At 47.8% G+C, this 22,300-nt stretch overlaps 1 protein-coding gene across 1 annotated transcript in view; it reads left to right on the top strand.

The window, feature by feature from the left end:
* ndst3 (N-deacetylase/N-sulfotransferase (heparan glucosaminyl) 3) overlaps positions 1-22,300 on the top strand; it is a 75,983-nt gene that overhangs the window by 29,214 nt on the left and 24,469 nt on the right. Inside the window, exon 6 of the mRNA XM_081360545.1 lies at positions 8,214-8,342. Coding sequence (XP_081216671.1) covers positions 8,214-8,342 — 129 coding nt within the window. The remainder of the gene's footprint in view (positions 1-8,213; positions 8,343-22,300) is intronic.

Here is a 22,300-nt window from a genome sequence, read left to right as displayed (position 1 = left end):
ACAAATTAGAGTACTCTCTTTTGTTAGAACACCAGCCCACTACAACATGTTCTATTCTTTGTTCTTTCGAGTGAATTGGAGATGTGTCACTTTTTCTCATTCACAATACAAAAGAACAAGCGTTGGCAGGCCTAACTCAAATTAGTGTTGTTTCACGTGCAATTTAGCTATCATCATCTTAAGCTTTTTTAAGAGTTAGTCAGGTCCGAATCTTCAAGATTGTGTAACCCTGTAGGCATTTTTGAGGAAAAGTTGTTATACCACATTTTTAGAAAGTTCAATGTCTCCTGAATAAGGATCCACCGTATAACATTGAAATAAGGGTCCCATTTTCTTGTAATTGTTATCGAAACAATAGGTGCATTATTCACAGACGAAAAACTACAGGTGGATAGGGTAAAATTTTTAAGTTAAAGATATCACCATAAAACCTTTCCAGTTTTTCACTTACATAGAGACAGACATTTTTTGTATTACAAGTTTTCTGAAATGTCATGTTTACATATGCAAATGAGGCATACTAGTATATATATATATACCAGTACGCGGTTCTCCCTTTCGGGCTAGCCCTGTCTCCTCGCGTCTTCACAAAGGTTGTCGAGGCAGCCCTTGTTCCTCTTCAGGATCTGGCTGATCCTAGCTCACTCTCGAGACAAGGTTTGCGAACACAGGGACCTAGTGCTCCGGCACCTAGCTTGTCTGGGCCTTCGGGTCAACTGGGAGAAGAGCAAACTCTGCTCCGTGCAGAAGATCTCTTTTCTCGGTATGGAAATCGACTCGGTCGCCATGTGCGCGCAGCTTATGAGCGAGCGCGCGCAGTCACTGCTGACTTGCCTTCGTCAGTTCGAGGGCAAGAGTGCGGTTTCACTGAAACTATTTCAGAGGCTCCTGGGGCATATGGCATCCGCAGCCACAGTAACGCCGCTCGGTTTGCTTCATATGAGACCGCTTCAGCTTTGGCTTCGTGATCAAGTCCCGAGGTGGGCATGGCACGCTCAGAGTCGCAGTGTCTTCGACCTGCCGTCAGACCTTCACCCCGTGGACGAACCTCAGTTTTCTATGGGCTGGAGTGCCCATAGAACGAGTTTCCTGGCATGTTGTTGTATTAACAGATGCCTCCACAATGGGCTGGGGTGCCATGTGCAATGGACATGCTGCCGCGGGCTCTTGGACAAGACCCCAGCGCCTTTGGCATGTCAATTGCCTCGAGTTGCTGGCTGTACGTCTCGCCCTGCACCGCTTCTGTGCATTGCTCAGGGTCGTCACGTACTAGTCCGATCAGACAATACCACAACAGTAGCGTACATCAAGTGACAAGGTGGTCTGCGCTCCCGCCGTATGTCGCAACTCGCCCGCCACCTCCTCATATGGAGTCAGAAGCATCTGAGGTCACTTTATATCCATTTTATATCCTGAGCCATTTATATCCCGGGAGACCTGAACCGTGCAGCCGATCTGTCTCGGTTTCGGCCTCTCACTGGAGAATGGAGACTCCATCCCCAGTCAGTTCAGCTGATTTGGGATCAGTTCGGGGACGCACAGGTAGATCTGTTTGCCTCCCACGACTCGTCCCACTGCGACCTGTTTTATTCTCTGACCGAGGGCACGCTCGGCACGGATGCAGTGGCGCACAGCTGGCCGCGGGTCCTCTGCAAGTATGCGTTTCCCCCAGTGAGCCTTCTTGCGAAGACTTTGCGCAAGATCAGGGAGGACGAGGAGCAGGTCATTTTGGTTGCCCCGTATTGGCACAACCGCACCTGGTTCCCAGAACTAGTACTCCTCGCGACAGCACCTCCCTGGCCAATTCCTCTGAGAAAGAACCTGCTTTCTCAGGGACGGGGCACCCTATTGCACCCTCGTCCCGATCTTTTAAACCTCCATGTGTGGTTCCTGGACGGGACGAGGCAGGTTTGAGTACCCTAACACCAGCGGTGATGGTTACCATCACTTCCGCTAGAGCATCGTCCACGAGACATGCCTATGCGTTGAATTGGAACCTCTTCGTCAATTGGTGTTCTTCTAAACTTCAAGAACCCACGAAAGGCCTGATCAGTGTTGTGCTTTCCTTCCTGCAAGAAGGGTTGGAGCGAAGGCTGTCTCCCTCCACCCTGAAAGTGTATGGTGCCGCCATTGCCGCACATCACGACGCAGTTGAAGGTAAGTCCATTGGAAAGCACGACCTGATCATCAGGTTCCTGAGAGGAGCGAGGAGACTGAATCCTCCTCGCCCTCCTCTCGTTCCCTCCTTGGGACCTCTCAGTGGTTCTAACTGCCCTGCAGAGTGCTCCCTTTGAGCCTCTGCAATCAGTGGAGCTTAAGTTCCTGTCAATGAAGACAGCACTCCTGGTTGCATTGGCCTCCATCAAGAGGGTAGGGGACCTGCAGGCATTTTCGGTTGACGAAGCGTGCCTGGAATTTAACACTTATGTGATCCTGAGACCCCGGCCTGGATATGTGCCCAATGTTCCCACCACACCCTTTTGAGACCAGGTAGTGAACCTGCAAGCGCTGCCCTTGGAAGAGACAGACCCAGCCTTGGCACTGCTCTGTCCAATACGCGCCCTCCGTGCTTACGTAGACAGAACGCAGTGTTTCAGGACTTCAGACCAGCTCTTTGTCTGTCATGGTGGGAAGCTGAAGGGAAAGGCTCTCTCCAAGCAAAGGTTGTCTCACTGGATAGTGGACGCCATTGCTTTGGCTAACCAGCAGCAAGGTCGACCATGCCCCCTTGGTGTGACGGCCCACTCCACCCGGAGTGTGGCATCCTCTTGGGCTCTAGCGCATGGCACCTCGCTAACAGACATCTGTAGAGCTGCAGGCTGGGCAACACCTAACACGGCCTCTGGGCGACCCCCACGTGTGTATTCCACTGTAAGCCTCTCTGAGCATGTGTCTTTCCCTCGGCAAGCCACCTTGCCACCCCTGGGTTTGAAATATTCCACCTGTGGCTGGACACCCTGGGGTCATGTGTATTCCAAGTCCCCCCCTTCGGGCTGGGCATAATTGCATATTTCCACTGATAAATGCTTCCCAGTGTACCTTGGTACCTTGGCATAATTCCAGCAGCCATTAAAAACTGTCCCTTTCATGTTAATGTTGTTTCATTGTTTACATGTTTAAATATTCTGAGAATGCATAGTTTAGTTCTAATGTTTAATGTTTAAACTGCAATAAATGCATTAAAACGTTTTTTTTTTTTTTTTTTTTTGCAGCCATTTTGTTTTTATTGTTTATGCCAAAACCGTGATGTTTACAACTTGTTATACGGCAGAAATGGATTCAGCACCTAAAAATCATATAGAAACAACACTTGAAGTACTTTTCCTCAAAAATGCCTACTGCATCTTATCCAGGGCTATTTATCTATTTTGGGACTCGACTAAGTGTTTTGAATCTAGCTAAAGGCAGATATTTTAGAGCAGGTGTTAGTGAGCACAAATCCCTAGCTTTTTTATTTAGAGGATGCACCGAAAAGGTTTTGGGTCCGTTGTTCGGACACCTGCGGCCTAATTAATGGCCTCCTCTGTGTGAGCACGACAGGTCTCAGATCAGAGATCCAGAGCGCTGAATGATGAGTGTGGATACATGGAGCTTAAACATGAGCTGTGAAGCATGTCAGAATGTTACAGGCTCCGCAATACAGCAAGCCGACAACTCGCCATAGAACTATTTGCTCCTTTCACAAACCACCACAATAATATACTGACAGCGCAAGTTACATTCAATGGGAAGAAAGAGCAGAGGAGGTGGGTGGCAGAAAAGTGAACGGGAAGGACAGAGCACATGAATAGAGTCTCATAAATTCCCCAGGCGTTCTGGTGGGACAGGCAGTTTAGAGTGTTTGCACTGGAATTGAATTTTAGGAGATGGAGTAGATTAAAATATTAAATCAAGGCCACATGCGTGCAATACAATTGTGCTGCGCCCCTCAAGTGTGTGTGTGCGTAGTTTCAGCTACGGGACACGTTTAGTTGAGCACGCATGCCACACAATACTCTGCAATAAAACACAGAGAGAGATGTTAAAGCGGGAAGAGCAATTAGGTTTAAGTTAGATGGAAAGATTGGACAGAGTCCCAAAGATCTGTTCCAGCTCAGTCAAGCAGTCCGAAAACAAGCATATGGGTGATGAAAGCTCTTATCAGTGCATTAGAGACCAGTGTGTTAGTGGGTATGTTAATGTAATGTATTTTGCTGTTTTAGCAGTTTGCTGGAGGAGTCTAGCTGCCTCTCTGATATTTACACACTGTTACAGTGTTGAGAAATGGACTCTGTTGCTCCTTGCAAACTCTCAAACTGCTGTCTGCCACACACAGAGCAAGGATGCGGACATAGAGTACATTATACAATTCAAAAGATGTTTTCGAAAGTGTCCTATGTAATACTGTGAAATATTGTTAATATTTAAGATAAACTTTGTTCTATTTTCATATATTTTAAATATACAGTATATATTTTATAATGTATACTGTGGAAAAGCCAATGGAAAAGCTGAATTTTCAGTAGCAATTTCTCCGGTGTTAAGTGTCAGATGATCCCTCAGAAATCACTCTAAAATGCTGATGTGATGCTCAAGAAACATTTCTTATTATTATTCATGTTGAAAACAGTTGAGTCTTAATATTTTTTGGAAACCATGTTGCAAGGATTCAAGGACAACAGTGAATGATGACCTGAATTTTAGTCGATCTGAATGACGACCTGAATTTCTCAGTCAAAGCTATTTTATATATTCAGAACACTTCAGAGGCACAACGAATCTCGTAGACTACATTTTTTGATACTTTGGTATCCTTATATTGAAACCTGAATGCCTCAGTCCACATTTTTTGTAATTATATAGCAAAGAGCTATTATTTTGTCAAAATACAAACATATAACATGTTTTACTGTAGTTGGAGAAGTACACTAGAGAAAAAGAGACAGAGCTTTACTGTTGTTGTGAAGAAGTAATCTTGTCACATTGAATCTCTTTTTCTCTTTTCTTCTTGTCTGTCTTTGCCTGTTTGGCACATATTTTATTGAAACATTCAGCTTTTTCCCACTGAGAAATGATTCTGTTTTCTTTGACTGATTCAGACAGGAAGTGAATGAATGAATATATAAATTGTCTCCATGCAATGTCAGGCTGCAGGGTAGATGAAGTAGGAGGCAAACTCGCAGATGAAGTAATCCAAGGTTTTAATTCACAATCTCACAAAAACAAGGAACAGGGAGCGTGTGCTCAGACAAGGATAACCTTAACATTAAACATTGACCGACAAGTGCAGAGTGAAAACCAGGAACTTAAATACACACACAGATGAACACAAGACAGGTGATGCAGATCATGATGAAGAACAGGTGGGTAATGAAGGGAGTGAGTTCAGGTGTGGAAACAAGGAGGATTCTGGGAACTGTAGTGCAGACAGGACGATGACAGACCGTGAATGTGACATTACTCCCCCCTCCCGGTAGGCGCGTCCTCGCGCCGTAGAAAGACCAAGGGGGTGGGAGGGTGGGCGCCCTGGAGGCTGACGGGGAAGACAAGGCAAGGGAGACAAGGCAGGAAGCCTCCAGGGCGGAGCAGACTGTGGGTGTGGTCACGGTGGAGCAGGCTGTGGGCGTGGCCAGGACGGAGACAACCCCTTGGGCGGCCATGGCGGTGCGGACCCTTCGGGCGGCCATGGCAGTGAAGCCCCTTCGGGTGGCCATGGCGGTGAAGCCCCTTCGGGTGGCCATGGCGGAGAAGCCCCTTCGGGCGGCCATGGCGGAGAAGCCCCTTCGGGCGGCCATGGCGGTGCGGACCCTTCGGGTGGCCATGGCGGAGACGACCCCTCAGGTGGCCATGGCGGAGACGACCCTTCGGGTGGCCACGGCGGTGAAGACCCCTCGGGTGGCCACGGCGGTGAAGACCCCTCGGGTGGCCACGGCGGTGAAGACCCCTCGGGTGGCCACGGCGGAGAAGACCCCTCGGGTGGCCATGGCGGAGAAGACCCTTCAGGTGGCCATGGCGGAGAAGACCCTTCGGGTGGCCATGGTGGTGAAGACCCTTCAGGTGGCCACGGCGGTGAAGACCCTTCAGGTGGCCATGGCCCCTCGAGTGGCCAGGACGGAGCCCTATGGCCCCCCCCCAAAAAATACTTGGGAAAAGTCCCGGGTACCAGAGAGGGCTCGGTGCAGGGCAGCGACGAGGGCTCGGTGCTGGGCAGATCCAGCGACGAGGGCTCGGTGCTGGGCAGATCCAGCGACGAGGGCTCGGTGCTGGGCAGATCCAGCGACGAGGGCTCGGTGCTGGGCAGATCCAGCGACGAGGGCTTTGTGCTGGGCAGATCCAGCGGTAAGGGCCTTGTGCTGGGCAGATCCAGCGGTGAGGGCTTTGTGCTGGGCAGATCCAGCGGTGAGGGCCTTGTGCTGGGCAGGACCAGCGGTGAAGGCTTTGTGCTGGGCTGGACCAGCGGTGAAGGCTTTGTGCTGGGCAGGACCAGCGGTGAAGGCTTTGTGCTGGGCAGGACCAGCGGTGAAGGCTTTGTGCTGGGCAGGACCAGCGGTGAAGGCTTTGTGCTGGGCAGGACCAGCGGTGAAGGCTTTGTGCTGGGCAGGACCAGCGGCGAAGAGGGCTCTGAGCTGGGCGGAACCAGCGGCGAAGAGGGCTCTGAGCTGGGCGGAACCAGCGGCGAAGAGGGCTCTGAGCTGGGCGGAACCAGCGGCGAAGAGGGCTCTGAGCTGGGTGGAACCAGCGGCGAAGAGGGCTCTGAGCTGGGCGGAACCAGCGGCGAAGAGGGCTCTGAGCTGGGCAGGACCAGCGGCGAAGAAGGCTCTGAGCTGGGCAGGACCAGCGGCGAAGGAGGCTCTGAGCTGGGCGGAACCAGCGGCGAAGAGGGCTCTGAGCTGGGCGGAACCAGCGGCGAAGAGGGCTCTGTGCTGGGCGGAATCAGCGGCGAAGAGGGCTCTGAGCTGGGCGGAACCAGCGGCGAAGAGGGCTCTGAGCTGGGCGGAACCAGCGGCGAAGAGGGCTCTGAGCTGGGCGGAACCAGCGGCGAAGAGGGCTCTGAGCTGGGCGGGACCAGCGGCGAAGAGGGCTCTGAGCTGGGCAGGACCAGCGGCGAAGAGGGCTCTGAGCTGGGCAGGACCAGCGGCGAAGAGTGCTTTGAGCTGGACGGAACCAGCGGCGAAGGGAGCTTCAAGCTCGGCGGAATAAAAGAAAACAAAATCTCTGCGGGCATGACGCTGTCAGTCTTTAGCTCGGCGGGCATGAAGCTCACTGTCTCAGGCGCGGCGGGCATGACGCTCACTGTCTCAGGCGCGGCGGGCATGACGCATACTGCCTTGGCTTCGGCAGATCTGGCGTGAAGTGCAGGCTCAGCTGGACTGGCGTGACGTGCTGGCTCGGCTGGACTGGCGTGAAGTGCAGGCTCGGCTGGACTGATGAGAGGAGGGAGATCAGAGAAGTCATCATCTCTGGAGATGTGTTTGATTCTGCAGACGACTGGCTCAGGTTCTGGTTGGACGTGGGGATGTTGGTGCTGAAAAAAGTGTCTGGCCCCATATCGCCCATATCCTCCCCTGTGACCTCCACGGATCCCCCTGAACACAGCTTGGCGGGTTCCCACAAAGGCCTGCTTCCAGATCTCCATCTTCTTTTCTTTTTATTTATGGTCGGTCAATCTGTCAGGCTGCAGGGTAGATGAAGTAGGAGGCAAACTCGCAGATGAAGTAATCCAAGGTTTTAATTCACAATCTCACAAAAACAAGGAACAGGGAGCGTGTGCTCAGACAAGGATAACCTTAACATTAAACATTGACCGACAAGTGCAGAGTGAAAACCAGGAACTTAAATACACACACAGATGAACACAAGACAGGTGATGCAGATCATGATGAAGAACAGGTGGGTAATGAAGGGAGTGAGTTCAGGTGTGGAAACAAGGAGGATTCTGGGAACTGTAGTGCAGACAGGACGATGACAGACCGTGAATGTGACATGCAACACCTGAATACAGATACACTGACATGAGACCTAATGAAAAGTTATGTGTAACCTGAAACTGGGAGTATTACATGATAAATGTCACAGAGGTTTATAAATTTACCATAAGAATATTATTTTTTTAGAATACAAAGCAGGGTTTGAACTGTGGTGACTACAAACCTCTGTAGTCTAAAACTCTATGTGTGTGTGTGTGTGTGTGTGTGTGTGTGTGTGTGTGTGTGTGTGTGTTTGTGTGTGAGCAGGTGCTGCCCCGTCAGACATGCGGCTTATTCACACACACCATCTTCTATAAAGAATATCCGGGAGGCCCTAAAGAACTGGACAAAAGCATACGAGGAGGAGAGCTGTTTCTGACTGTCCTGCTCAACCCTGTAAGTGTAAAACACACAGGCACACACATACTGCTATTCCCTGTTGTCTCTGCTCATTTCATCCTATCAGCCTGCTGTATTGTTTTTCTCTGTCTTATTCTGTCCTCATGCCCCCCTCCTTTCTCTCGCTGGGTTTCCATGTTAGTGTTGCTTATAGATTTGTTCTCCCAGCATGAATCACTGTTCTTATGTTGAAACTCTGCCCTGCTTGAATCAGCAGCGAAATGAAAAACAATAGTGTGTATACTGTCGTGTACTATGTGTGCTGTGTGTTTATACATTAAATCAGTGCTTCTCAACTAGTGGGTTACGACCCAAAATTGAGTCACAGGTCTGTCCTGATAGGGTCACAGACCGCAGGAACAAAATAATGCATCTAACCATATGGCAATACATAGTTTGGGTAGCAATAAGGGGTTGTTAAATTTTAATAGAAAATGCTTCCCATGGCAAAGGTCGTGCATGCAATTTTGGGACAAATCTGTGTTGTACTTATGTACTATGATCGGATTTGTTGCTGTGTTGAGTCTATTGTTGATATTGTTAAACAAAATTATAACTAAAACTATTACAAATAATTTTCAGTAATTGGAATAAGACTTAAATAAAATAAAATAAAATAAAAATATTAAATGAAAAAAAACTTTGTAATAGTAATTAAAGTAATAAAAATAACACTGAAAAATACAGCTAAATAGAAAAAAGCAAATACAATTTTGAAAAAGCACATAACAAAATGCCTAAAATTAAACTACAATTAAAATTAAAGCTGAAAATATAAAAATGTAATTAAAAAATGTTAATAAATACTATAATAGTATATAAATACTACTAAAATAACACTGATTGAGTCGCCACTGGATGCTTAAAGTCCTGAAGACCAGCTGTGGAGCATTAATGTATACTGTAGATTGACTGATGGATGGATACTGTATTGTGAATGGCTAACATCCTGTGCTGCCTTTATGTGTATAAGGTAAGAAAATGTAATGTTTAAAAAGTCATACTCTGGATTTTTGTGTGTGTGAAGAAATCATCCATGTGTATCTTCTCCTTTTGCTAAAGGCAATTTCTAAGGGTTGACTCATTCCCATGATACTGCACTGACCTGAAAAACAAGCTGAATGTAATCAGAGATTGTGTGTTCTCATGTTCACAAAGATCCTGGTCATCTGCTTATACCAGCAATAATAAACAAGCCACAGACACAAATAGAGAGAGGGTGGGTGAAAGGAACATAAGGAGATATGGAGGTGTGAAGATGTAGTATATTGTATTCACTCTGTGTGGAATAAGATTGTTCACTTCACACTTACCTTGCCAAAGCCTACAATGTGTGATAGTGTGTTAATAGTGTGTTAAGTGTTTGTCTGTGTGGTTGTCTGAATAAAAGAGGATCCGATGAGAAAGAGATACTGAGAATAATTTCTCTTTTTGGCTTTTTGGTATTGTGGATCAGTGCACTATCTATTTACTTGTATATTGAATTTATATTTTAAATTCAGCATCATAAGCCAGTTACTATCAAATTTTTGCCATCAAACTTTTTTGTCCAATTATTTTCTATCAGTGATTTGAATTAAAATTGAAAAATACAGTCTTCCCTTTTAATTTTTACCTTATAATGTATCTTTTTTAATAAATAAATCTGTAGTTCCCTTTCAGTCGCTCACGTTCGACGTAACGTCGACGTGACGACGTAATTGGGATCACTTCAGGGAGCCCTATCAACTTCGAGTGTCTACAGAACGAGCCAATGAACGTTGGCGTGCGTGAATCGCGTCACGCGCCCCGCCCCGCCGCGCGGGTATAAACAGGAAGCGGGCGCACGCACACATTGTCTTTCACTTCGGAGCCGAGCTTTCGTGAGACTTCTGTCTACAAAGAGATTCAGCCCTTGAAGACTTCAAAGAGATCTACTCTCTGCCTACAGTGTTGGTGTGACGGCGCGATCAGTGGTGGCCGCGAGCATTGCAGCTCACAAACTGCTGTTTTCACAGCACTATTGTTCTGTGTTTGTGTGTGTGTGTGTGTCGGTTCGGTGGGCGTTTCCTTGTGTGTTTATTCACACCGCGGCTACCCCTGGGTGCCTCAGCACTGAGAGAGTATTTTTTCAACCTTTTTTATTTTTACTAAAAGAGCAACACAAGCGTGACCCTGCGTCTTTTTCAAGATGTCATTCCGCTTGTGCGTTTCTGGATGCCGTCGTTCCCTGGCGCCAGCAGATGGCCACAGCAGTTGCCTCTCGTGTTTGGGCATTCAACACGCTGAGGCAGCTTTTGTGGATAGTTCATGTTCCCATTGCGGGAATATGACTATCGCAGCGCTTAGATCGAGACTCGCTTACCTCAAGGGAGGTGCAGTCCCCTCGCCTATGCCCCGATCTAGTGTCTATTCTGCCCCGCAGAATAGACCTACTTCGGTGTATGACCAGGGTGATCTGAGGATTACCGTGAGGGCTTCCCCGTCGAGTCATCCTCCGCGGGCCCCTCACGCCTCACAAGCGCTGTCGCCATTGGGGCTCCTTAGTGAACGTCTTGGTCCTTCTCCGGAACGGCCAACCGTTTCCTTTGGGGCTCCGGCTGATGACCAGATGTCGATCACAGCATCGGAGGGGGAGCTGTCCTCTGGAAATGACGACTCGGCTGCGTTGCCCCCCTCGGGGTGTGTAGCGTTGTCCGAGCCGGATCCAGAATGGACTGCTATGCTTTCCCGGGCCGCCGAGAAGGTCGGGCTTGCGTGGAATCCTCCACCACGTCCCGAACCTTCTCGGTTGGACGATTGGTTTCTCGGGGCGGGCCGTGCTGGTTCTCAGTGCGCCGCCCCGGTACCTTTCTTTCCGGAAGTGCATGAGGAGCTTTCTAGGACGTGGAAGGCACCGTATAGTGCCCGAAGCCGTTCTAGTGGCTCCTCAGCCCTCGCCACCCTCGACGGCGGGGCAGCTAAGGGGTATGTGGATATCCCCCCGGTGGAGCGGGCCGTCGCGATGCAGCTGTGTCCGGCGTCCGCTTCCTCTTGGCGGGGTAATCCACGCCTCCCGTCCAAGGCCTGTAAGTTTTCGTCCGGTCTAACGGCGAAGGCTTACAAGGCCTGTGGACAGGCTGCTTCCGCCCTCCATGCCATGGCGCTCTTGCAGGTCCACCAGGCCCAGGCGCTCATGGACATGAACGAGGGTGGTTCTGACCCAGAGCTCCTCCGGGAGCTCCGTGTGGCAACCGACCTCGCCCTCCGGGCGACGAAGGAAACCGCACGTTCTGTCGGTCAGGCGATGTCCACCTTGGTGGTCCAGGAGCGCCACCTTTGGCTCAACCTGGCGGATATGAGGGACACCGATAAATATCGGTTCCTGGATGCCCCTCTTTCCCAGGTTGGGTTGTTCGGCGACGCGGTCGAGAGCTTTGCCCAACAGTTCTCGGCCGCACAGAAGCAGACGGAGGCCATCCGGCACATCCTGCCCCGGCGGACCGCTGCTGCTCCCACCCGTCCGCCGGCCGCAGACCCTCCGTCTACTCGTCGCCGAGGTCGGCCTTCTGCGGCGTCCTCCGCTCCCGCTAAGCCCCAGCAGCAGCAGCAACCATCCAGGCCTCAGCGCGGAGCAAGCCGTAGGAAGCCGACCCCGCCCGTCCAGGCCGCTGCCAAACCAGGAGGCAAGCGACGGTGCAAACGACCCTGAGACGGGCGGCCCGGAGGTGGATCAAGTTGCTCTTCAGGAGATGGCGAAGGCGCCACTCCTTCCCCCGGTGGAGGGCCGGGCGGAGAATCTTTTGTTTCCTTTTCTTTTTGTTCCGCCACTGACCCACGGGTCAGTGGTACCCACATTTTCAAAAAAAGAGCAATTTCTGAAACCTCTGGGCCCCAAGAGGGCGCGCTTGGCAGTCGACGACGCCGCCATGCCTCGTCACTCCCGAGCCCCTCTTTCATCGCCAGTGAGCAGCAGTGGCTGTGTTCCGGACGTGCTCTCGCCTCCTCACACTCACTCTGCCCTTCGACGGAAGCAGGTATGTGCTGCACCACACACTCAGACCCCACTTCGGGCCGCTGTGCCGTCCGAGTCGGGTCCCTGCATTCCGCCGCGCTGCCCCACCCCGGGTACGTCTGTGGTGCCGTTAGTCCCGCTTGCTCGGTCTCTGGGAGCCTGGTTAACGCTTCCCAGCCCGTCTCGCTGGCTCATCCGTACCATCAGACTCGGCTATGCGATTCAGTTCGCCCGGCGCCCCCCTGCTTTCAAGGGCATCCTGTTCACCCGTGTTCTGGCGGACAATGCCCCTGTGCTCAGGGCAGAGATCGCAGTCCTACTGGCGAAGGACGCGATCGAGCCGGTCCCTCCAGCCGATATGAAGACCGGCTTCTACAGCCCGTACTTCATTGTACCCAAGAAAGGTGGTTGGTTACGACCAATCTTGGACCTGCGCGTCCTGAACCGGTCCCTTCACAGGCTACCGTTCAAGATGCTTACGCAGAAACGCATTTTCAAATGCATCCGTCCCCAAGATTGGTTTGCAGCGATCGACCTGAAGGACGCGTACTTTCATGTCTCGATTCTCCCTCGACACAGACCGTTTCTCCGCTTTGCGTTCGAGGGACCGGCATATCAGTACAAGGTCTTACCCTTCGGGCTGGCCCTGTCGCCCCGCGTCTTCACGAAAGTCGCGGAGGCGGCCATTGCTCCCATGTGCGAGCGTGGTGTTCGCATCCTCAACTACCTCGACGACTGGCTTATTCTGGCCCAGTCGAGAGAGCAGTTGTGCGAACACAGGGACATGGTGCTCAGTCACCTCAGCCACCTAGGGCTTCGGGTCAACTGGGAAAAGAGCAAACTCACCCCCGGGCAGAGGATCTCTTTTCTTGGTATGGAGTTGGACTCGATCAACATGACAGCGCGCCTCACCGAGGCCGGTGTCCAGTCAGTGTTGAACTGCGTGAGCACGCTCAGACGCAGAACAGCGGCACCACTGAAACTGTTTCAGAGGCTCCTGGGGCATATGGCATCTGCAGCCGCGGTTACGCCGCTCGGATTGCTTCATATGAGGCCGCTCCAACACTGGCTCCACGATCGAGTCCCGAGATGGGCGTGGCAGAGCGGCTCGTGCCGGGTCCAAGTGACTCTGCACTGTCGCCAAACTCTCAGCTTGTGGTCGGACCCTTCCTTCCTGCGGGCAGGTGTTCCCCTGGAACAAGTGTCCAGGCACTCTGTGGTCTCCACGGATGCCTCTACCACCGGCTGGGGGGCCACGTACAACGGGCATGCAGCTTCAGGTCTGTGGACGGGGCCTCAACTGCATTGGCACATCAACTGCCTCGAGTTGTTAGCAGTACGTCTTGCACTGAGCCGTTTCAAAACGCTGCTACTAGGCAAGCACGTACTGGTCCGTACGGACAGCACTGCGACCGTTGCGTACATCAACCGCCAAGGTGGTTTACGTTCCCGCCGCATGTCACAACTCGCCCGCCATCTCCTCCTCTGGAGTCAGAAGCATCTGAGGTCGCTTCGTGCCATTTACATTCCGGGCCTGCTCAACCGTGCAGCCGACGAGCTCTCACGGCAGCAGGTGCTACCGGGAGAATGGCGACTCCATCCCCAGGTGGTCCAGCTGATTTTCAGGCGCTTCGGGACCGCTCAGGTAGATCTGTTTGCCGCCCCGGACACGTCTCATTGCCAGTTGTTCTATTCTCTGACCGAGGGGACCCTCGGCACGGATGCTCTGGCACACAGCTGGCCCCGGGGCCTTCGCAAGTATGCGTTTCCCCCAGTGAGCCTTCTTGCACAGACCTTGTGCAAAGTCAGGGAGGACGAGGAGCAGGTCTTGTTAGTTGCGCCGTATTGGCCCAACCGGACCTGGTTCCCGGAACTAGTGCTCCTCGCGACAGCCCCTCCCTGGCCCATTCCTCTGAGAGAAGACCTGCTCTCTCAGAGACGGGGCACCTTATGGCACCCGCGTCCAGACCTCTGGAAACTCCATGTCTGGTCCCTGGACGGGACGCGGAGGTTCTAGGTGACCTACCCCCTGCGGTAGTTGACACCATCACTTCCGCTAGAGCCCCCTCTACGAGGCGCCTCTATGAGTTGAAGTGGAACCTGTTCGTTGACTGGTGCTCCTCTCACGAGGAGAACCCCCGATCTTGCTCGATCAGAGCCGTGCTTTCCTTCCTGCAAGAAGGGCTGGAGCGAAGGCTGTCTCCCTCCACCCTTAAAGTGTATGTTGCCGCTATTGCCGCACATCACGATGCTGTTGATGGTAAGTCTTTGGGAAAGCATGACCTGATCGTCAGGTTCCTGAGGGGAGCGAGGAGACTGAATCCTCCTCGCCCACTCTCTATACCCTCGTTGCGGAGCGTCCGACGCCAGGCCTAGTGCTCGTATGCTTGTGTAACTTGTGCTAGGCTGGGTTCCATATGTGGTGATCCCTGCGGCGATCCCATATGTGTATTCTTCCACGACCAGTTCCCTGCGGTGAGCCCGTGTCTTCCCTTGGCAGAGTCTGCTCTGCCGTCACTGTCCGGTGTGTCTCCCCCTTCGGGTGGAGCCACCCCAGTGACATTCCATATGTCGCACTGCCCCTTCGGCCAGTCCATATGTGTATTCTCCACATGTTACCTCCCTTCGGGCAGGATGTGGCTCCGCAGCGTTCTTTCCCCTGGAGAGGTACGCTTTCCCAGTGTTATCCAAGAGTTCCGCTGTGTGGGGTATAATGTAACAGCAGTTGAACTCCCTCTACGCAGATCTTCCGCCCCAGCAGTTGGGGGTCTGAGAGTCTTGCGTAGGGCGCTGGATGTGGCAGCAACCGTGGCGTTTTCCATGGGATCCCAATTACGTCGTCACGTCGACGTTACGTCGAACGTGAGCGACTGAAAGGGAACGTCTCGGTTACTGATGTAACCCTCGTTCCCTGAAGGAGGGAACGGGAGACGTAACGTCCCGTCGCCACCGTTGCTGACCATCGCTGCATGGCCGTCACAAATCTCGGCTCCTCAGCGAAAAACAATGTGTGCGTGCGCCCGCTTCCTGTTTATACCCACGCGGCGGGGCGGGGCGCGTGACGCGATTCACGCACGCCAACGTTCATTGGCTCGTTCTGTAGACACTCGAAGTTGATAGGGCTCCCTGAAGTGATCCCAATTACGTCGTCACGTCGACGTTACGTCTCCCGTTCCCTCCTTCAGGGAACGAGGGTTACATCAGTAACCGAGACGTTTTTAGTTAATTTTTAGTTTATTATTTTATATATTATATTGTATTATATTTGTATTCTTTTATTTTTTATGGTGAATGTGGATTATTTTAATCATGGATTATTTTGTGAATGAGAAACAACTTAATTTTTTAGAATGAGAGGCTTGTTGAATATCACAGGCCTGTTGCATGAAGCTCGCTGAACAAACTTTCAGAGTTCGCTGAATAAATTAGCCTGGCTAATGTCAGACCAAGTCTCATTTGAGACTTGGTCTGGGAACCACGTGTTCATTTTCTCGTATTTGAGGCGTGGTTTACGAATGCCCAGAGCCGTTTATTGGGTGCTATGAATGTCTATCAAATGCGCCTGTATGTAGCTCATAGCCAATCGCTTCAATTATACCAGATGACGTATGTAGAGTGACAGAAATTCGACGAGGAAAAAGACGATGGGTCAAAGATTTATTTGTACACAATGGCGTTTAGCGAATATTACCGTTTGTGCAAGATAAACATGAGGGTAGAAGGTAACGTCGAGTCTGATGCCATTGGATCCATAGATATAAACAAACTGCTTCGGTGTCGTCATCGTCTTGCTGCTCCCTCCCCGTTCTGTGATTGGTTCCCTTTTTCAGGGGAAAATTTGGTCCATGGTGTCCAGACTGCCTAGCAGCGTGAATAAAATCACGCTGTGAGCAAGGCAGTATGGGGAAACCCAGGCTAATGAACAAATATGAGTTTCAGAGTAAATTTAGTGTAATAATCAGGGGCTGGAGTGTAGGTTCCAGGTATGCTGATGTCTTTTATTTTGAAATTTTTACCTCCAGTTTGTTACGTCACTTGGTATAGGTGCATATTACCTGTAGTTTGCATATGGATAGCATGGAGGAAGGGGGTGAGTAGCTGGGAGGCTCACTTTCTGTTTGCCATTGCATATTTTCTTATTTTACCGTCATCATTCAACGTACTGCTGTTCTCTTCATTATTACAATAAACCACCTGGATTTGCAGTTGAAACACGTCAGCTTTTACTCCCTCTACTCAGCCTTTTAGCGGAGACTGGCTGTCGCTATATTTAGAGTTGACAAAAACATACAAACGCTCGGTATAAATGTTTGATCCAGAGTTTGCATTTAACTCTATAAATCTTAGTATAACAATGCATGTGATTCAACTTAATTTAAATAATAATTTATACACGTTTACAAACAGCTTAAAAAAATACACGTAAGCTTAGTCAGTTTAAAAGCTTTATATACTGTAGTACAGTTTTTCTCAATCGATTTGACACATTTCTCCAAATTAATGTAGTTGCTCTCAAAACAATTAACACAGCTCTAAACACACTCTTATGTTGGCCCAACAGTTCAATTTTACTGCATAATGAAGCACTGCATTTTATTCTAGTAATGCATTTATCAAAAATTAATAGTAACATCAAAACTACAAGTGTGTTCTCTGTAGATTTGATAACAAATTCAGCTGTAGATACACAAATACATGAATGAAAATACATGTTTTCATGTTCTTTAATCATATTCTTCTAAGTTCTTTAATGACGAATTTAGTTGTATAACAATGAATTTTAACCCCCCAAAAATACAATTAAATAAATAAATAAATGTACTGCAATCACTGAATTAGTTAACCTTATAGATCTTGCCTCTCATTAACATCTGCAAAGAATTTCATAAACATCATAGCATAAATTTTCACGAGTCGTGGGGGAAAAAAGCAGTGAATGCTGGATCCATTCTGGTGCCTCAACTTCTCCTCAGGCCCTCTTCCATGGCGGCTTGGGCCCCGATCACACCTGACGCGTTTTTTGCAGCGAGAGGCGCCTTTTTTCAATTGTTTTCCTATGGCAGTGAGCGTTCTGCGCGCTGTTTATGCGCCTGCTGCTCCTCACGTTTTTGCAGTTGAAAAAAAGCAACTCCGAGCGGAAAAAGCGCCCGACGTCATTGCGTTTTTTTCCACTGTCCAATCGAATGAATGGAGAGGCGGGCCTTCCGTTTTAGTGACGAAAGCTATAGTTGCTTGAACGCCCGGAGAGTGCGATGATGGAGGATAATCTTGTGGTGCTCTCGCAGGGTACCAGGAGCTTAACGACTTCACGAACCGTAACTACCACAATGTTATCAGAAAGTAAATAAAGTTAATAAAAGGCTGATTTGACCATTACTTGACTGACAGGACAGCTGTTTCAGTGGTTGCCTAGCAACATAAAAAACGCAGCGCACTGCTCGTTCTGTGTGATGGTGCAGTGCTGTGTGCCTCGCGTTTTCGAACCTGAAAAACGCGTTAGGTGTGATCGGGGCCTTACTTGGTTGTAAGGGTTGTGATCATAAAATTTCCATCTTCAAGAGGAGAATATGCTGGAAGGAACACCATCCTGAAATGTGGGTGATGCTCAAACCACTCTTGCAGCAGTGCTGAATGGTTCAATTGGAAATTGTCCCAAACAACTACAGAATTTCGCTCAATTTGCTCCTGATTACCCTGCGGATTTCATTGAGGGAGTTTAAAAAATGTAGAAGCTTTTCTGTGTTGTGCGTCCTCAAGACAGCGCTGTGTGCCACAACACCATTGGATTGCAGCACTTGTTGTCCATGGACATTGACTGTGGCACAATGTTTATATTGGGCTAAACTCTCTGTCCAGCTTCCCTCAAGGAAAGACCTTAATTTATGACATGGTCAATTAGGGTGGCGCTGATTTCATTTGAAACCTGTCTCTACCCTATCCTTCTATCTCTCCCTCCTCCTCTTACACCTTGCTCTTCCTTTCCCCTCTGTCCATGTCATATATATTCTTCTTTGGACTAATACCATTGCCTTCCACTCTACCATCTCTTCACCCTCTACCCCTCTTTCTACATCCTCAGCTCTTCTTGCTTCTCCTAAATCCTCAACTCTTCTTGCTCCATCTCCTCTTCCTATACCATCTATTCCTTTCCCCTCGTCTCTTTCTACCTCTTCCACTGTTCCTCTCCCTCTCAATATTACCCTTCCTCTACCCTCTCCAAAATCTCCCACTCTTACATTTCTTCCTTTTCCCATTCTTCTTTTTCTTGTCATTTTTCTTTTCCCCTTTTATAGTTGTAATTGAGATAGCTGTGTAAACAATTAGGAAATTTGCATTTCCTGTGTTGTGTGTGACTAACTAATTTATTTATTAACAATATTTATTGGGGCTAATTGAGAACATTCCAAGTGCAACTGAGAATTTAACAAATAGCAGAGTTTTGTTTGTTGTGTTTGGGGAAAATGGTGCACAAATGATCGGGATTTTCGTAAAACCAATAAAAAGAGCTGCAATTGTTATATACACTTACCGGCCACTTGGGTACACCGGTTCAACTGCTCGTTTACGCATATATCTAATCAGCCAATCACATGGCAGGAACTCAATGTATTTAGGCATGAAGACATGGTAAAGACCATCTGCTAAAGTTCGAACTAAACATCAGAATGGGGAAGAAAGGTGATTAAAGTGACTTTGACCATGGCATGGTTGTCGGTGCCAGACAGGCTGGTCTGAGTAACTGCTGCTCTTCTGGGATTTTCATGCACAACCATCTCTAGGGTTTACAGAGAATGGACTGAAAAAGAGAATTTATCAGCAGTTCTGTGGGCGAAAATGCTTTGTTGATGCCAGGGTCAGAGGAGAATGGCCTGACTGGTTTGAGCTTATAGAAAAGCAACTGTAACTCAGATAACCACTCGTTACAACTGAGGTACTGTATGCAGAAAAGCATCTCTGAACTCGTTGAACCTTGAAGCAGATGGACTACAGCAGCAGAAGATCACACCGGGTTCCACTCCTGATGCTACAGTTTGCATGGGCTTACTAAAATTGGACAATAGAAGATTAAAAAAAACATTACCTGATCTGATAAGTCTCAATTTCTGCTGCAATATTCAGATTATATGGTCAGCTTTTGGCCTAAACAACATGAAAGCATGCATCCATCCAGCCTTGTATCAATAGTTCAGGCTGGCTGGTGGTGTAATGGTGTGAGGGATATTTTGTGGGCACACTTTGGACCCCTTACTACCAATTGAGCATCGTTTAAACGCCACAGCCTACCTGAGTATTGTTGCTGACCATGTCCATGCCTTTATGACCACAGTGAACCCATATTCTGATGGCTACATCCAGCAGAATAACGCACCATTTCACAAAGCTCAAATTATCTCAAACTGGTTTCTTGAACATGACAATGACTTCACTATACTCAAATGGCCTCCACAGTCTCCAGATCTCAATCCAATAGAGCACCTTTGGGATGTTGTGGAACTGGAGATTCGGATCAGGGATGTGCAGCCAACAAATCTGCAGCAACTGTGTGATGCTATCATGTCAATATGGACCAAAATCTCTGAGGAACTAAAATCAATAATTAAATGTTAATTAATATGATATTATAATTATATATAATTACAATCCACTTAATATAGATATATGATAAATAACTAGCAGCAATGCTAAATGTTTCGTGTGGTAATTATTGAATGCGGAGACTGGAATGCAGGTAATATGAGGATGAGGTTGTGTGGTCATGACTTTAGAGTCCGGATTCCATGTCTAGTAAATTAAACATGAGTCTTTCATCTCCAAGCAACACTTCCTGTCCAATCAGAACATCACACTGAATGAAGGAAGATAAAACAGACAAGATTTAGATTCCTTTGTGGCTCTTGTATGAATATTCTTCTACAATAAGCATCCAAACTACTATTGTGCTTTAAAAGTGCTGTGAGAGTTCTGTAGATCCACATTACCAGGAACATGATCACACTTCTGTCTTTCTACATTAAACTCAAACCCATCACATACATACATTAATCTGACCGTAGGCTTTTTGATTTATTCATCACAGCCACATTCTTCTGTGTTAAAATGAATCACTGTTAACATGAAGACACAGCACTACTTATTAATGACATACATCACTCTTTTCTTCTCTTCGTTCAGTAGCATCGATTAAGCATTTTATGGCAGTGATAAAATTGTTATTATATTGAAAAAAAAAACATTAGTATAACATTGATTGAAGTGAAAAAGAAAAAAATTCCGCCATGCCTTTTGCCTTCTTTGTCTCCTTGTCCAGAGGGCTTTAATGGAAACTCATTTATCTGCCCATTCATTATTGAGGTCCTCTCTCTGAAATGAGGTGTGTGTGTGTGTGTGTGTGTGTGTGTGTGTGTGTGTGTGTGTGTGTGTGTGTGTGTGTGTGTGTGTGTGTGTGTGTGTGTGTGTGTGTGTGTGTGAGAGAGAGAGAGAGAGAGCTGTGCTGTGCTGTGCTTTGCTTGAGAACATCAGGTTAACAGAGCATAACGTAAGGAGAGAACACTGTTTTTGACACTCCATTTTACCCTCGTTCATGCCCATTATTATCATCATCATATTGCTATGGTAATGCAATTGCACTGTAAAATAAAATTAAAGTATTTCACATTAAGTATAGATTAGTAAAATTACAGTACTTATTTCTGTCTTAATTTATTTACTTGCAAAAGTTGAAGATTTCAATTTGGTAGAAAACTGCAGGGAGACCTTTAAGCTTCTGTGACAACAGGTTTACAAACACTTCACATTATAAATCTAGTAAAATGCTGTAATCATCTGTCCAAAAAAACGTTGGAAATTATGTGAATGCGAAAATAAAGCACAGCTGGTACACGTTGCATTACTGCATTACTCTGAACTTAGCCACCCTGAGACACTGAAAACACCAGATTATGAGCTGCATGCATGTAAATATTGGATCATGAGCTGCTCACGTGTAAATGGAAACAGTGCCTTGCTTCACTCTGAAACACACAGCACAACAGACTATATACTTATTAAACCGCACCGTTTGTGCGATTGGATAAGCCCAATAAGACATTTCATAATTTAGATTTTAGTTCGATTTATAGATGCTTTGCGAAATCGAAGGCGATAGACATTGTGATCTTTGCGACTTCAGTGATCTTTTATGTTATTATGAGAAGGGTAAAAATATTCTTCTAGGTAATTAATTGGAAACACTGTGGTCTTTATAAACTTACATAAAAAAATATTCTTAAAAGATTTTATTTTTCACGGAAAAACAAATATTGGAGACTAAAGCAACATGAGGGTGATGAATTAAAAAAAATTGGTGAGCTATTCCTTTAAGAGCAACACAACACATTCAGCTGACATCATTATGTATGTTGATGTCAACTTTCAATTATCCTGATAATGGATAATTGTCAAAGAACTTGTGAGAGACTGAGAGAAAGAGAGACTATAAGCGGAACTAAACAGTTTGTACAAGAAAAGGAATGATGTCCAATCAGAGAAAAGGAGAGAGGGAGTATATGTTTGTTTGTGTCTGAGTGAAAGAGAGACTGTATAAAGGACAGAAAGAGAGAAAGAAGTGATACTTCAGGCTGAAATTTTCCAGCTGGACTCTCCTGTTAAATGGGCCGATGGGGATGTCTGTGTCTGATTTTTAGTCTTATTAAGCTACGCTTGCTTAGAGAAAGTTAGAGTATGATACAAACACCAAGATGGTTGTCCAGCACCACTGTTTTTGAATATATATTAAAAGTGTCATTCAATACATTTAGCAGTGAAAAATTAGCTGTAGGTTACACATCAGAATATACAAACATGAAAATTCTCCCATTCTTGCATTCCTGAATTGTTAAACCTTTTTTGGGTGCAATGCAAAAGCATGAATTTTACCATTTTCAATCATGAAGTTACACTGGACTGAAGCTTTCAACAACAAAAAAGTTGTCAACGAGTCATA

Source organism: Scardinius erythrophthalmus, assembly GCF_964197995.2.
Source record: "Scardinius erythrophthalmus genome assembly, chromosome: 3".
Lineage (NCBI taxonomy): Eukaryota > Metazoa > Chordata > Actinopteri > Cypriniformes > Leuciscidae > Scardinius > Scardinius erythrophthalmus.
Note: the sequence above shows the minus strand (reverse complement) of the source record. Positions and strands in the feature narration are given on the sequence as shown.